The 14,199-nt window shown below is 48.2% G+C and overlaps 1 protein-coding gene and 1 long non-coding RNA gene across 2 annotated transcripts; one reads left to right on the top strand and one right to left on the bottom strand.

Moving 5' to 3' along the window:
- LOC117011284 lies at positions 1 to 780 on the top strand. Its single transcript, XR_004420925.1, has 2 exons — positions 1 to 103; positions 472 to 780. It is a non-coding gene; the product is annotated as an uncharacterized LOC117011284 (long non-coding RNA).
- A 4,120-nt stretch (positions 781 to 4,900) lies between these two features.
- LOC117011281 (TOG array regulator of axonemal microtubules protein 2-like) lies at positions 4,901 to 12,453 on the bottom strand. The gene is made up of 4 exons (XM_033086649.1): positions 12,425 to 12,453; positions 11,208 to 11,360; positions 5,891 to 5,996; positions 4,901 to 5,140 (listed from the first exon to the last, which is right to left on the bottom strand). The coding sequence occupies exons 2-4, from the start codon at positions 11,219 to 11,221 to the stop codon at positions 4,901 to 4,903; spliced, it is 360 nt and encodes a 119-aa protein (XP_032942540.1). The 5' UTR covers positions 11,222 to 11,360; positions 12,425 to 12,453.
- Between the last annotated feature and the right edge of the window lie 1,746 nt (positions 12,454 to 14,199).

The following is a 14,199-nucleotide window of genomic DNA, read 5'->3' as shown; positions in this document are numbered from 1 at the left end:
CACGGAAGGGAGCAGGGATCTTCAGTGGACAACAGAAGCAACACAAGCCTTCGACCAACTAAAGAAGGCTCTTATGTCAGCTCCAGCCCTGGGACTTCCAGATGTGAGTAAGCCATTTTTTCTGTTTTTCTCACGAAAAACAAGAGATTGCTCTGGGAGTACTAGCACAAGATCTGGGGCCATACCAGAGGGCAGTTGCCAACTTCTCCAAACAGCTGGATACAGCAGCCAAGGGGTGGCCAGGGTGCCTCAGAGCTGTTGCAGCAGTAGAAGCATGCAAGAAGCATGCAAGTTCACCCTAGGCCAGAAGATGACCATGCTAGTATCCCACACAGTGTCTGCAGTCCTGAAAGCAAAAGGGGGACATTGGCTTTCCCCACAAAGATTTCTAAAGTACCAGGCCATACTGGTAGAACAAAATGATATTGAAACTGTGGTAACTAACATTGTGAACACAGCTTTTTTCCTCAGCGGGAGTGAGGGAGAACCAGTGATCCACGACTGCCTGGAGACCACTGAAGCCACCTACTCCAGTGCCCGGATCTGAAGAACACCCCTCTTGAAGACGCTGAGACCTGGTTCACCGATCATCAGCAAAAAGGACATGCTGGGTATGTGGTTACCACATGCAGACCATTGCCAACAAACACCTCTGCACAAAAAGCTGAAATAATTGCCTAACCTGGGCCTTAGAGCTGGCAAAAGAAAAGAAATCAACATTTATATAGACTCGAGGTATGCATTTAGAATGGTCTATACACACAAAACTTTTTGAGGAAAGAAAAAGACTGCTGAACTCACAAGAGAAGACACCAAAAAGTGAGCTCAGAATTAGAACAAGGAAATATGCTGGCGGACAGAGAGGCAAAAGACGCAGCCAAAGGTGAGGTACCCAATGAAATGGTCGAAGCAACACTAATTCCAGATAGAAAGATCTCTATTGAAGGTAAGTCAGTATATAACAAAAAGATAAACTTATTAAAGAAGAGGAAGCAGTTTATAACCAAGAGAGGTGAGCTGTAACAAAAAAGGAAAATTGTAGTACCTTTCTACTTGTTGTGGTCATTAGTGCTAAAAAAAAAAAAAAATATGAGAAAACTCATTAAGATATAGATGCCCTATGCAATTATTTAAAAGATAGAATTCTAGCTAGAAAATTATAAGGCACAGTAGCACAAGTATCTCGTCAGTGTGGTTTTGCCTCCAAACTAATCCTAAAAACTTTCCAAAGCCTAAAGTTGGACAAATTAAAAAAGATTGTGAATCTGAGCAGCAATGACAAATTGATTTTACGAAATTGCCCAGGAAAGGGGGGTAATGCTACCTACTAGTATTAACAAATACCTTTTCAAGATGGCCAGAAGCCTTCCCTACCTGGACAGCTAAGGTGTGAAAAGCGACCAAAACACTGTTACAAGAAATAATACCATGCTTTAGAGTCCCAGTCACTATATCTTCCAATAGAAGGTCACATTTTACATGGTGGCACTAAATAAACAACTTAAAGAAATTAGATAATATGTGACTAGAACCCAAAGCAGATAATTAGATAAGCCAGTACATGATATACAACCTAGGAATTAAGTATATGTTAAGTTTTTTGCAGAGAAAACTTTGGAACCACAGTGAGAAGGACTATTCCAGTCCTCACCACCTTCACAGCAGTCAAGATCAAAGAACAGAAAGCTTGAATCCATCACCCCTAAGTGAAGAAAGCTTCTGAAGAAGTTTAGAAGATTGCACCAGACGACGAAGACCTGAAGCTGAAATTCACCAAGAACAACGAGTAATGGACTTAAGTTACCATGGACATAATGTGAACAGTTGTGACCCTTGTGGTCATTACTATACAATCCCTACTCTCGTAGGGCTTTTAGCAAAATGTTAAGGGTCACAAATGCAAGTATGTGAGAAGGAAAAAATGTTTAAGGTATGTAAATGTGCATTTGTGAAAATGAGTTCCATGAAGCTCACCATCCATCTATGGAACTCATCCAAGTTGGTCCTAGATGCTGTGACAAATGCTTGACCATGTGTCCTAAATTTAAACTTAAAATTAAAGGGTGTGCAGCAAAAGGTTTAATCTTGATTTTAACATCACTGAATTGAGTTTGACAAATCAAAGCCAAACAACTCCACCAGTGTTAAAGAAAATTGTAACAATGTAAACTCTGATTATTTCAAAAGAAAAAGAACAAAAATTGAGCCAGAAATAGGAATGCAAGTAAGTGCTTCTACCATTTGGCCAGAATGTGCCCCATTTCTCAAAACTCTTTTTATGGATTGTACTGATTAGACTGCTTGGCTTCAAAGCTGTAGGCCTTCTAGTTTTAAGAAAAAGAGAAACTTCACTGAGATATTAAGAATGAAATTGAGAGTTTTAAATACAATAGATTCAAAAGTGTTAATTAACAAATTGGTTGTGATGGAAAGTAATTTGGCTATATTATAGCAGCCTTTGCAATATTTTTTCGTTAGCATTAAGTAACAATTATTAGAATTAACCAAAATATTACCAGAATAGGAATAATTAAAGCACTAAGCATATCTAGTGTGAACATTTCTCTGGCTCTTAAATGTACTCAAGCACAAATGTGGATGCAGTTATTTGCTGCCACAGTTAACAAAGAAGATAAAAAAGCATTCCCTAATAAAATTTACAAAATTGTTTGGGATAATGCCTCTGAAATGAAAAAGAGCTTCCTTTTGAACATAGAATGTTCAAGGCATGAAAAATTAAGGGAAAATAGCAAACCATTAACCTAGAGCCCTGTTCTATGAAGAAACAATTAAGATATATATGTGAAAGAACTTTAGAATATGACAAAATATTTGCCAAAACACAAAACAAAGCATTTGCCACTTTGAAAGGCATCTAACCAACCAGACAACTTCACTTGTGTCTACTGCAATGCTTGTTTAGAATTGGAAGATACTACAGCAAGTGGCAAATTTGGCATCGCTATCGAAGGCATATGGCTTGGTCTTAAGAGATTGTCACCATGCGCCTTGGATAGATGAAGAGGAATCCCCATATTGAGTAAAAGAATTTACTCATTTCAAAGGAGAAGTGGGGAATGAAACACTAATCTTAGAAAAATTAAGATTTTAGTTAAACTTAAATAATTGATTGATCGTCTGTCATCTCATGTTTGTTCAGGTGTGCTTACAATGGGAAAAGACGAAACTGGTAAGCAGGCCTGAAGAAGCACGAACAATCGCAACCAGAAACCCATTCTTTGAAAAATTGGAATATCCCCAGAAATCATTTGTATTGTCATTAATAGAAAAGGGTCGAAAGTTCAGGGCGAGGAAGACTCGCCTTACTTCCTCCTTTTAGGACCCCTCCCCACAAAAACTACCCCAGACTTAATTCAAGAAGCCAACCACGCATGCTTAATAGCCATTCAAGCTAATTACCATAGGAAGCAGGGGATGGGAGGGGCTGGTATTATGAATATGTATTTATTTAAACCTTTTGTTAATAAATAGACTCTGTGACCACCTGTAATTTTGCAGTGCGTATTAGGGGGCTACCCCACGCTGCCCAGCGCTGAATAAACATACCCTTTCTAACTTTAAATGGTTAGAGAGTCTTTTGTCCGTCACAGTTGAGTATCGGTATTAGACCAATACTCATATTTTGGTAAATCAAGATCACGTATGAATTCTTTAGAAATTAAAGACAATTCACGCTGACTCATCAGAGGGCACCCACTACACAGAGCTGCAGCTCTGGATTGAGGCTTTTTCCAGCCATTTATTCCCAAATCCGCAGACCTTTGGAAAACAACAAATGCAGGGAAAACATGCTGTGGGCCATGAAGTTGCCGAATATAAAGCAATGCAGCCTGTTTCTTCTGCAAGGCTAGGCAAGGGAAACATCTGAATGTTTTACCCTATTCCAAAGCTGAGGACAGGCTGGCAGTCATTTTAGCCAGATTGTCCTGTTCTAGAGAGCGTCTTTTGGCAATTATCAGGCCCAGCACCAACACTTAAGACAGCATTTGCCTCAGCTATTCCATAGCATTTGGCCTCTGAAGGTGCCTGTGAAGTGACTCATCATCTCAAGGCTAACATGAAACATCAGTTTCAATAGGAAGTACAGGTCAAAGGCCAGGACAGTCACACAAGACTCCTTTTTGCAGGAGCTGCACCTGCTGTGCAGGCTGTGCCACATCCAGCACATTCTCCCCAATGTGCTCCATGGCCCAGCAAGCACCCTCCTTATTTCTAAAGTTAATGGCATAATGAGGATGTATGGTTTTTCCCAGGGGCTCTGTGATTAGGGCAGTAAAATATCAAAGAGTGCTCACAGCTGCAACTGCAATTGTCCCTCTTCCCACAAAAGCACAAGGCTCTATCCTTAACCTTTGAAGTCATTTTCACTTCCTCACCATTCACCACATCTAGGCAACTCTGACAGACTGGGAGAACTCCAGGAAGCAGCAGGAAGCTGAGTCAGAGGAGGTTTCAGCTGGATATCAGAAAAAGGCTTTTCACCCAGAAGGGGGTTGGGCACTGCAACAGGCTCCCCTGGGCAGTGGTGACAGCACCAAGCCTGACAGAGTTCAAGAAGCATTAGGACAACACTCTCAGGCACATGCTGTGACCCTTGGGGTGTCCTGTGCAAGGCGAGGAGCTGGACTCGACGATCCTGATGAGCCCCTTCCAACTCGCCATAGTCGACACTTCTGTGATTCTAAGAACTCATAGGCTGAGGGAGGGCAGAACTAGGGGACAAGAGGAGAGCAATGAGGTGGATTGGAGAATCCAGTCACTGAGTTGACAGAACATGCAGGATACAGGACCCTTTCCTGCCACCATTCCCATTCTTTCTCTCATCCCTTCCCCCACCTGCACCCTAGAAGGTGAAGAATATCACTAAGAGAAGGAGAACCTACCCGACTCCACTGTCCAGGAGAGCAGTCATTGCTCGTGCAGGAGTCACATTCTCCACCATCATCCCCAGGGTTTGACTGGCTGCTTTCTCAACAAATTCTGGGCAGTTACACAGCACCTGGAGAAGGACCCGAGCCACCTCATCCACCTCAGAGTCCATGTCCTTCTTCAAGGTCACAAAAAACTCTCCCAGAGTGACAATGGCCGAGTAGGACACCTTTGTGCGCAGGTTGGTCACCTGGGGAAGTCATGAGGGGAAACATAAGAATCACCTTGGAAAGAAAACCAGTTGCCTTAGACAAAAGTCCCAGGAAATGAAAACATGTCCCAGTGTGTCCAGAGGAACATAAAAGCACAGTAAGAGCAGAAGAGCACAAGCACAGAAAGGCACCTACTCTGGCACCAATTCCTGGCCTCAGACCTGCTTACTGAAGGCTGAAAAATATAAATTTCACTAAAGTGATTTACTGAACACCTCTCTAATGTCAACTGCTTTGATTTTAGGCTCTTTTATTTCAAAAATAAAGAATCAAATAAAAGCAAGGGCAGCTTTCAAACCACAAAGGCACAGGCCATAAGGAAAAAGTGTCATGGGCTCCTGTTCAAAAAAGCAACACCAGCAGCTGAAGCACTCAGCCAGGAAACAGAAAACACAGGCTCAGGTCTACAGACTAATTTGCAGTGTTGCATTACAGCTTGGGCAGAGATTAGGACTCTGGCAAATAACATAATTAGTGCATCTGTTTCTGCATTTGCACATTTCATTTTGATGGCAGCTCACTCAAAGATGAGTGTCAGATACCCGACCTGCCAGTAAATACAGCTAAATGGACACACAGATCCTATAGAGAGCTGACAGACATTAGAAACAGAAGGTCTAAAATGAAAAAATGAAGGCAGTCTCTGAGTACACGTGGAGATACAAAAGCACATGCCTACTCTACACCGTGCATGAAGTACATGGGAAAATCCAAAACAATGTTCTCACCTCACTGGTAACTGCCAAGCAAATGTCACGAAGTCTAGAGAGCAGGACTTCTGAATGGGACTCAGCCAGGTGTTTGATGCTGAAGAGTCCCTTCTCCTTCTTCTCCCTGAAAAGCAAGTATCAAAAAGATTGATTTTTCTCTCAACCCAAGATCTAGGCAGCACCCTCTGAAATGACCAGGCTGGCAGCTCTGTCAAATAGGGGGAGGTGCTTTTCAAGGAGTACAGTAATTTCACGAATACAAGCCGCACCAATTTGACCAAAATTTTGGTGGAAACCCGGAAGTGCGGCCAGTATTCCGGGGCGGCTAATACATTAACAAAATTCTAAAAGCTGCCAACATGGAAGTGAGAGCCCGCGGCAGCCCCAAGCCAAGCTGGAGCCCGGCCGGCCCCGGCAGAGGTGGGAAAGCCTGGCAGAGGCGGGGCCAGCAGTGTGGGGGGCGGGCGGCAGAGCCTGAGCCAGCAGGGCGGGGCAGGGGGGCGGCAGAGCCCGGGCCAGCAGGGCGGGGGAGCCTGGGAGAACTGGGGCTAGCAGTGCAGGGGAGCATGGCAGAAGCAGGAAGGCCGGCGGGTGGGGCTGCCTGGCAGCGGGGGAAGCCCAGCAGAATCGGGGCCAGCAGCGTGGGGGAGCCCGGCGGTGCGGGGGCCTGCAGTGCCGGTCAGGGCGAGGAAACGCGGCGGCGGTGCAGACGGGAGGGGGCGGCCGGCGAGCCTGGCGGCGGCGGCGGCAGCCCTGCCGGCAGGGCGAGCGAGGCGCGGGCGAAAGCGGCGCGAGCGAACGCGGCGCGGGGCGAGCGAAACCGGTGCGGGGCGAGCGAGGCGCGGCGCGAGCGAGGCGCGGCGCGAGCGAACGCGGCGCGAGCGAACGCGGCGCGAGCGAAAGCGGCGCGGGGCGAGCGAGGCGCGGCGCGAGCGAACGCGGTGCGAGCGAAAGCGGCGCGGGGCGAGCGCGACGCAGGGCGAGCGAACGCGGCGCGAGCGAACGCGGGGCGAGCAAGGCGCGGCGCGAGCAAAAGCAGCGCGGGGCGAGCAAGGCGCGGCGCGAGCGAAAGCGGCGCGGGGCGAACGCGCCGCGGGGCGAGCGAACGCGGGGCGAGCGGCGAGCCCGGCGGCGGCAGCCCTGCCAGCCGGGCGAGCGAACGCGGCAGCGGGGCGGTGCTGACGGGAGAGGGGGGCCAGCGAGCCCGGCGGCGGCGGCAGCACCACCCGGCCAGCCCCGCCGAGCCGTGGCGCTGAGCTGGGCCACCCGGCCCCGTCGGCAACCATGAGCGGGCCGAGCCTGCCTGGCCCCGCCCCGAGCCAGTAAAGCCCGCTATGCCGCGATCCTGTTACTAATTGGCCAATTTGTGAAAGCTGTGCACGGATTCTCGCGACGAACGAAAGTGCGGCTAATATTCGGGGTGCGGCTTATCTATTGACAAAGACAGCAACATTGTCGAGGCACCAGGGGTGCGGCTTATAATCCGTGTGGCTTGTATTCATGAAACTACTGTACTTAATGAAATTGTGGAAGTCGTTGCCACAGGATGCTGTGGCTGTCAAAAAGCATACACAAATCCGAGAGGCAAACCGAGGGGTTTCAGAGCCTTCATTTGTGGCTGTTTAGAAGACAGCCTTTCCAAAATGTCTGGCACATGAAGTCCCTATGTCACTGCTTCCTAGAAGTGGTGAGACTGGCTGCTGGTTCTTGTCACCTCCCTGTACCTGTCCCTAAGACACAATCCCATCGGGCTGTTACTGGGGCATTTTCCTTCTTTGCCAGCCCCAGCAGGCAGTTCAGCAGTGAGGGTCTGCACTGGCACTCTGGAGCTGAGATTCCACTCTACAGTCTAGGCCTGTCTGTCGCCCAGCCCAGTCCACTTTCCACGTTCCTGCAAAAACGCTGCAGGATGTCCCAGAAGATCCCACACCTGAGCAAGAACAGTTGAAAGTCTGGCTTTTCCCAAAATCCCCTACCTAAACCAATACCCCACAACAGCAACATGTTGTTGAAAAGGTGCAAACAACTCTGTCTCTCAGCACTTGCTCTGTGCAGGCCCTGAGCTACAGGAAGGTGTGTGAGGCATCAGGGCTGCAGCACAGGGCTGGAGACCGATCCCACGGGCACCCCTGAGAGTCACCCAGACCCCCCACACCTGCAGAAGCTCTCTGCACCTCACAGGGCACCAAACAGAAATGGGGAAGAGCAAGCAGAAGAGAAAGGGCAAAGCAAATGTGACTGCACAAGGAGATGCCTTGTGGCAGATTTTTCATGCTTACCCCAGTGTCAATGGAGTCCTTACTCCTGTGGGAATGAAGCATCCACCACTGAGTGGATACCACCCCAGACATCAAAAAGACAAGCAATATCACCTAACACTTGTAGGGTTATCACCTCTGCACCTCCTTCTGTCTGTGTTTAATTGTGGAACACATGGTGAGTATTGACCAAACATCTCAGGTGTATATGAAGTAGTGAGAAGGAAAAAAGTTTAATTCCAAAAGTGCAAGATTCCTGGAGGCTTTCCTCTTTTTCTCCTTTCTTCAGACATGAGCCCTTCAGGAGCAATGATCGGCTGAGGGACTTGAAAGCACAACTCAGTCCTCTTCTCAGAAAGAGGAACTCCCTGGAGCTGCTTCTGGGACTCACATGCAGGAGGTCACAGGGAGACCCTGTCACCTGCCATTGCTGTCAGCAGTGGGACCAGAGAGAAATCTTACTCAGTCCCACTGAGCCCCAAGGCACCCAAATCTCTACACTCAAAACTGCTGCCATCCTGCTCCTGCCTTCAGCCAGCAAATCATCTCCTCCCACAGCTTTCTCTCCTCTATCAAGATTCCCTTTGCAGCTCCATGAAGAAGCAGGCAAAGAGAGCAAACAGCACAGACCTGCTGCAGCTGGAGCACAGCTGCAGAGCAAGGCCAAGAAAAGGCTGCTCTCAAATCTTTATCCTCCCACTGTCTGGAGTGCTTTCACCAGTGCCCTTTGGCCCTCTGGGCTGTCAGGGCTCAGAGGCTCTTGCAAGATACACTTCTAACCTCCCTTAACGCTAAAAGAGAGAGACAGAGTGACCGGGGCCTTTCTTACCAGTCATCGCTGTCCAGCAAGGAGAGTGCCTGGAGCAAGGACTGCTGTGGCTCAGCAGAGGCTGTGTCCTTGTACCCATGCCCATGGAGCAGCTCCTCTCGGCGCTCGGCACCAGGGGCCGTCTGCGAGGTCACTGTGAGGAGAGGGTGAGCCCTGAGCGCTGCAGCCCCAGGCAAGGCACCCGCCATGGAGCGGCCTGCAGCCCCAGCTCCCAGCCAGGCTTCCATTGCTGCAAACGGGCACTGCCTCACACACTGCCCTGCTCTCTGCCTCCTTGGGCTCCTTGCTTTCTCACAGCCCCCCAGTAGGGCTCAGCTCCAGGCTAAACCTGACAATGGCCCCCACAGCAATTGCCAGCTCCCAAGTGCCACAGGCAGCACAGCCAGTGGCAGGTTCCTGAGGCCACAGAGCTCCCACTCCCTGCCAGACAGGGTGGGCAGCAGGAATGGCTACCCCAGGAGGGAACCCCCCAGGGGCCTCTCTTGTCCCAGTGCTCTGATTTCCCCCCTGAGGACTGAGGCACTCTGCAACTCCCTGAGGAAGGACCTGCAGCTGCCTCAGAACAGCGCCAAGCCAAGCCTGAACAACACAGCCCTGCTGGGCCTGGCTGAATCCCCATGGAGCAACTCCCAGGGAACAGCCAGACCTGGCCCTTCACACCTGACAGTGCCTCTGCTCACATTGACTTCAATCATTCTGAACATCAGGCAGCTGAGCGCAGTTACATTTTCACCTACTATTGGATGCTTTTTCTTCCAAGCATCAGGAATCTTTACTCTTTCCGAGGTACACACTGGCTGTATTTGAAAGATGCTGAGGTAAAATTTATTTGCCATCAAACGGATGTGTTTGCACATTGTGTGAAGCCGAAGCTTTCTCTTGTGGAAAAACATAATTTCCATCTCTAGAAAGCTGATAAAAATGCCATCCAAATGCAAAGTGAGGATAAAAATATTCAAAAGAGATGCAAATTGTTGGCAGATGCACTGTCTTGAAAATTGATTGTACCGGGTATACACTAATGAGATTTTTTGGTAAGGAAAAAACTTTACAAGGGATGAGAAAAATCAGATGATAAATGCATTTCTTATGAAACCCATTTGTCATCAAAAGTGGTGTCAATCAAAAATTTCATTTCCTGCACTCAAAAGCTCATTTTCTAATGTACAGATGAAAACATCAGAGATGTCTAAAATGATGGAGTATAAATATGGCAGAGAATCAGGACAAAGTGCTCTAGACTCAGTAGGGGTTTTGTGCTACCCTGCATGTTCTCACAAATTATGGGGAAACTGTAACATCAAAAATATTCAGACGGGAGCGGATCTGGATGTCACTGAGGTACCCCAGTCACTGACATCAGTGATGTCACTGCAGAACTATGTAGACATACACATCTAGATTCCATATGAATGAATGGAGAGCCACAGTCAGGCTAGTTCTGGTTAATTGTGAATGTGGAAGTAGCATCACTAGAAAAGAGAATTCCAAGGATCATTCCTAGCTCCCTCCTTCTTACCTCACCCTACTTGGGATCATAGCACAGGCAGGCTACCCACAAAGGAGAGACAAGAGCCACTAGGGACTATCTGCTGTGCATTCCCTGCAGGCAGCAAACAGCCTGGGAGCACCAGGCAGCCCCTCCTGGCTGTCATCTGCTACACACGACCACTATATTTGGGTGCAGTGACACAGGAGGCACTGCTTGTTCCCTCTTGGCATTGCAGGCTGTGGGATGGCAGCAGCCAGGAGCCATTGGGCACTTCTGGGAGTAGCAGCACGATGGCACCGAGCCACTGAGTGCCATGAGAGACAACCCTTGCTGGGATAGCAGAAAAGCTGGCTGCAGAGCTGGACAGCAGCACAGGCAGAGGGCCCCGATGGTGAGTGGACAACTGATGGTGGTGGTGCTCGTAGGTGCACAGTGAGCACACCCTGGCACACTGCCCCACAGCTCATCCCTGCTGTTACAGCTGCCTCCTGCCACCAGCGCTGTAGTTTGGACTGTCAGGATGGGCAAAAGGCAGAGCTTAGGCCTTTACCACTACTTTATTCAGCTCAACTTCCCAGTGGATCTCTAAGAACCAACTGCTGCAGTACTACCAAACTGGAGTAACTCCAAAGGAGATTTGCTGTTCATTCTCAGGACAGGCTATGGACCAAAGATCCCAGCTGTGCTGGCTGAGGCAGGAGGCAGTTTGTGCTCCTTGTGCACATGTGGGAAAAAGCTGCCATGAAGCAGGCTTACCTGAGGAGTTGCATGGGACTCTGTCTTCCTCATGGACCATGGGCATACTGGGCACCTTGTCCTGCTTCCTCAAGACCTTCTTCTTCAAGGCATTACCAGGCTGTTTTCTCTGCACACTGGAAGCTGTGCCATTGACAGGTGATTGGGTAAAGCCTGCAGGGAACAAAGAAGAGCTTGTAAGTGGAGAGTCCTGGATATGGTGATGATGGAATGGACCAGAAAACTTGCTGGAGCTGGGTCCCATCTCTTTGTCATCCCAAAGAACTTCAGGTAGAACACCCGCACACTAACATGGGAAAAGGATCACAGAATCACTGAATCCTAAAAGAGTTCGGGTCAGAAGGCCCCTTTAACCATCATCTGGTCCCACTCCTGGAAGCAGGGACATTTTCATCTAGATCAGGTTCCTCAGAGCCCCATGTAAACTGGCCTTGAACACCTTCAAGGATGGATCAACAACAGTTTCCATAGGCACTCCCTTTCAGCATTGCATCCCCTTCATTATAAAAAATTGTCCCTAATATCTAATTTAAATCTACCCTCTTCTAGTTTACAATCAAACTGCAGTAATGCTTCCCCTAAGAAACAAGGAAAACCCAGTATTGCTTTGCTTTTTTTTTTCCTGTTTCAGAGGCTGGCTGGGGAAGTTCCCAACAGAAAGTGCAGATAACCCTGAGTGATGCCCTCGGGGCAGCACACACAGCACTGCAGCCAGAGCCCCTCAGCCAGGATTCACTCAGGAATGCTGCTTGCTCCTGGGGCTACAGCAGCAGCACTGCCTCGGGGCTTCAGCACAGCTCTGCAGCCCCAGCTCCTTGGCAGGAGTGGTGGGAGAAGGATCTCTGGTGTTTTCAATAAAAGGAGTTGAATTTGGTTCCTTCCAGGTTGCACCTGGGTTGAAAAGCATTCTTCTGAACTCACTTTCCCTGGAAGCTGCTCTCCAGGAGAGACTCTGAAACCCCAGTGGACTTTGCAAGACAGAATTTTTTACTGTGAGTGACTTTACAGGTGAAGGTGGGAAGCTGACATTCTGTTACTGATGCAGTGAGGCCATGGGCACAACACTTCATGCCTCTGGATTTTTCTTTGGGGAATGGAAATCAATCCTATGCAAGCTTCTACTCACATACAAGCAAAACAGCCGCCAGTCTGATTGCAGCACTGTGCAAAGGGCAAGCAAGGGGTCAAAAAGGACCACAAGTGTAGCCACCACTTACTTGCTTCAGCTGCATCCCTGGGCTCAACTGTCTGTGGAGCCAGCTGCAAGGATGTTTGCTCTTCTCTCCCTTTCTTCATCTCATTCTAAAAAAACTCCACGTCCTTCGGCTCTAAGTTCAGCCAACTTGCACAAAGCAGCACGGATCTAGCTGCAATGGAAATACATCACAGACTGTAAGCAGAGACACACAAACGTGGCACAAAATCTCATCAGGAGCGCAGAGTCCATAGACTTTAATCCAGCTCCATATACATTCCAATAGTCTCAGGAGAATGTCTCCCATCCTCACCTTGGCAATTACACACAGTGAGGTGGAACACTTCAGTGCCACAACCTTACACTGCTCCAACTGCAGCCTATGACAGGAAGCCCTGCTTGGAGCATGAAAGTCATAGGAATGCTCCAAGACAAATGAAGAGCTCCCATGACCAGTGAGCAGGCAGTTCAGTTCCTACAGGCCATGGCAGGAGAATAAAAACCATATGTAATTCGAAGCAAAGAGGGGTAATTAGCTGTTGCTTAACACTCCTGGCCAGGAATTGCAGCTGTTTCTCAATTCCTGGCTTCTGAAGGATAAAGCTGTGAAGGACTCTGAATGCCTTGGTCTCTGAGACCAGGAGACCAAAAGGAGGAGTCATGTGAAAAGAAGTTGCAGAAACACTGAATATCAATGAGCAGAAAACTTGAGAATGAGAGGGCTGTGAGATACAACCAGAAAGGGAACCAGGAAAAATGAAATTCTCCCATTATATTTTACAGCTTTGCTTATATTCAACACTAGAGTCTTTGCTTCTCTGCTTCTCAGGGTGCCCTTTGCCCACATTCACCGGTGTGTAGCTTGCTCTGCCCTTCAGACCTTCTCTAAAATGGCTTTTGCACATAAAGAATGCTTCAGGCATGACCTTAGCACCATCTGCAAACCAGTGACTTTGGCACTACTGGAAACAGGCAAGCAATTGTTCCGTAACCGTCAAATAAATTCCCAAGAGAATCCCCATCCCCCAAGAGTGGAAGACTATGATTTTCAGGCACATTTTGGGCCAAGCACTAAACAGCCACTGCAAAGGAAGTCTGCTCATCCCTGTCCTTATCCCTTACCTTTTCAAAGCCGTCCCTCAGGTCTCTGTCACTCGTAAGACCAGGACTGGTGGGATGATCAGTCTCCTTGGCCTGGCTCACTGGGAGGCCTGGCACTGGGAGCAAAGGTTTGTGTCAATCTCTGGCAGACACCAAGGCCCCAAAAACGTCATGCTGGGCAACAGGAAAGACAGGTTCCAGACTGCACAGCTCTCATAAGACACAGAGATTGTGCATGAGAGCAGCAAGGTACATATGTCTAGACCCTCTCCCAGGGAATGGGCTACTGGCAGCAGACATGGCATTGCTGTGCTGGTCAGCAGACTGAAACCTGCTGCATGAACTGAAGAGACTCATGTTTGACAGAGAAGGGCAGAGATGGAGATTGCTCTTGACAGAGATCCTTATCTGCCCTTATGTTGATTTTAGTTAACATCTTCTTTCTGGCTTCTATTTAGATCAACATTTTCTTCCCTTTGTTGCAATATTTTAGAAGACATTGAAAGAAAAGCTTAGGATTGCAGGAGTGTTACCCAAATGTAAATTGTTTTCTTGATACAAGATCATTCCTTTTTTACCCAAGGATTTTCATTCTAAACTATATGAGCTTGGGCCACTTTTGGGCCAGCCTGACTAAAGGCTGATTATCTTAATGCAAGTAGAACAATGTACCTCATTCTGAAATATTCTCCAACA

The sequence above is a fragment of the Catharus ustulatus genome, unplaced genomic scaffold (genome assembly GCF_009819885.2).
Source record: "Catharus ustulatus isolate bCatUst1 unplaced genomic scaffold, bCatUst1.pri.v2 scaffold_102_arrow_ctg1, whole genome shotgun sequence".
In the NCBI taxonomy this organism is placed as follows: domain Eukaryota; kingdom Metazoa; phylum Chordata; class Aves; order Passeriformes; family Turdidae; genus Catharus; species Catharus ustulatus.
This window is presented reverse-complemented; position numbering and strand designations above follow the sequence as displayed.

Excerpts from the sequence above, each read along its gene's own strand:
- LOC117011281 (XM_033086649.1), bottom strand. Across the intron at positions 5,141-5,890 it reads GCTTGGCAGTTACCAGTGAG|GTGACCAACCTGCGCACAAA; the intron begins GTGAGAACATTG and ends TGACTTCCCCAG.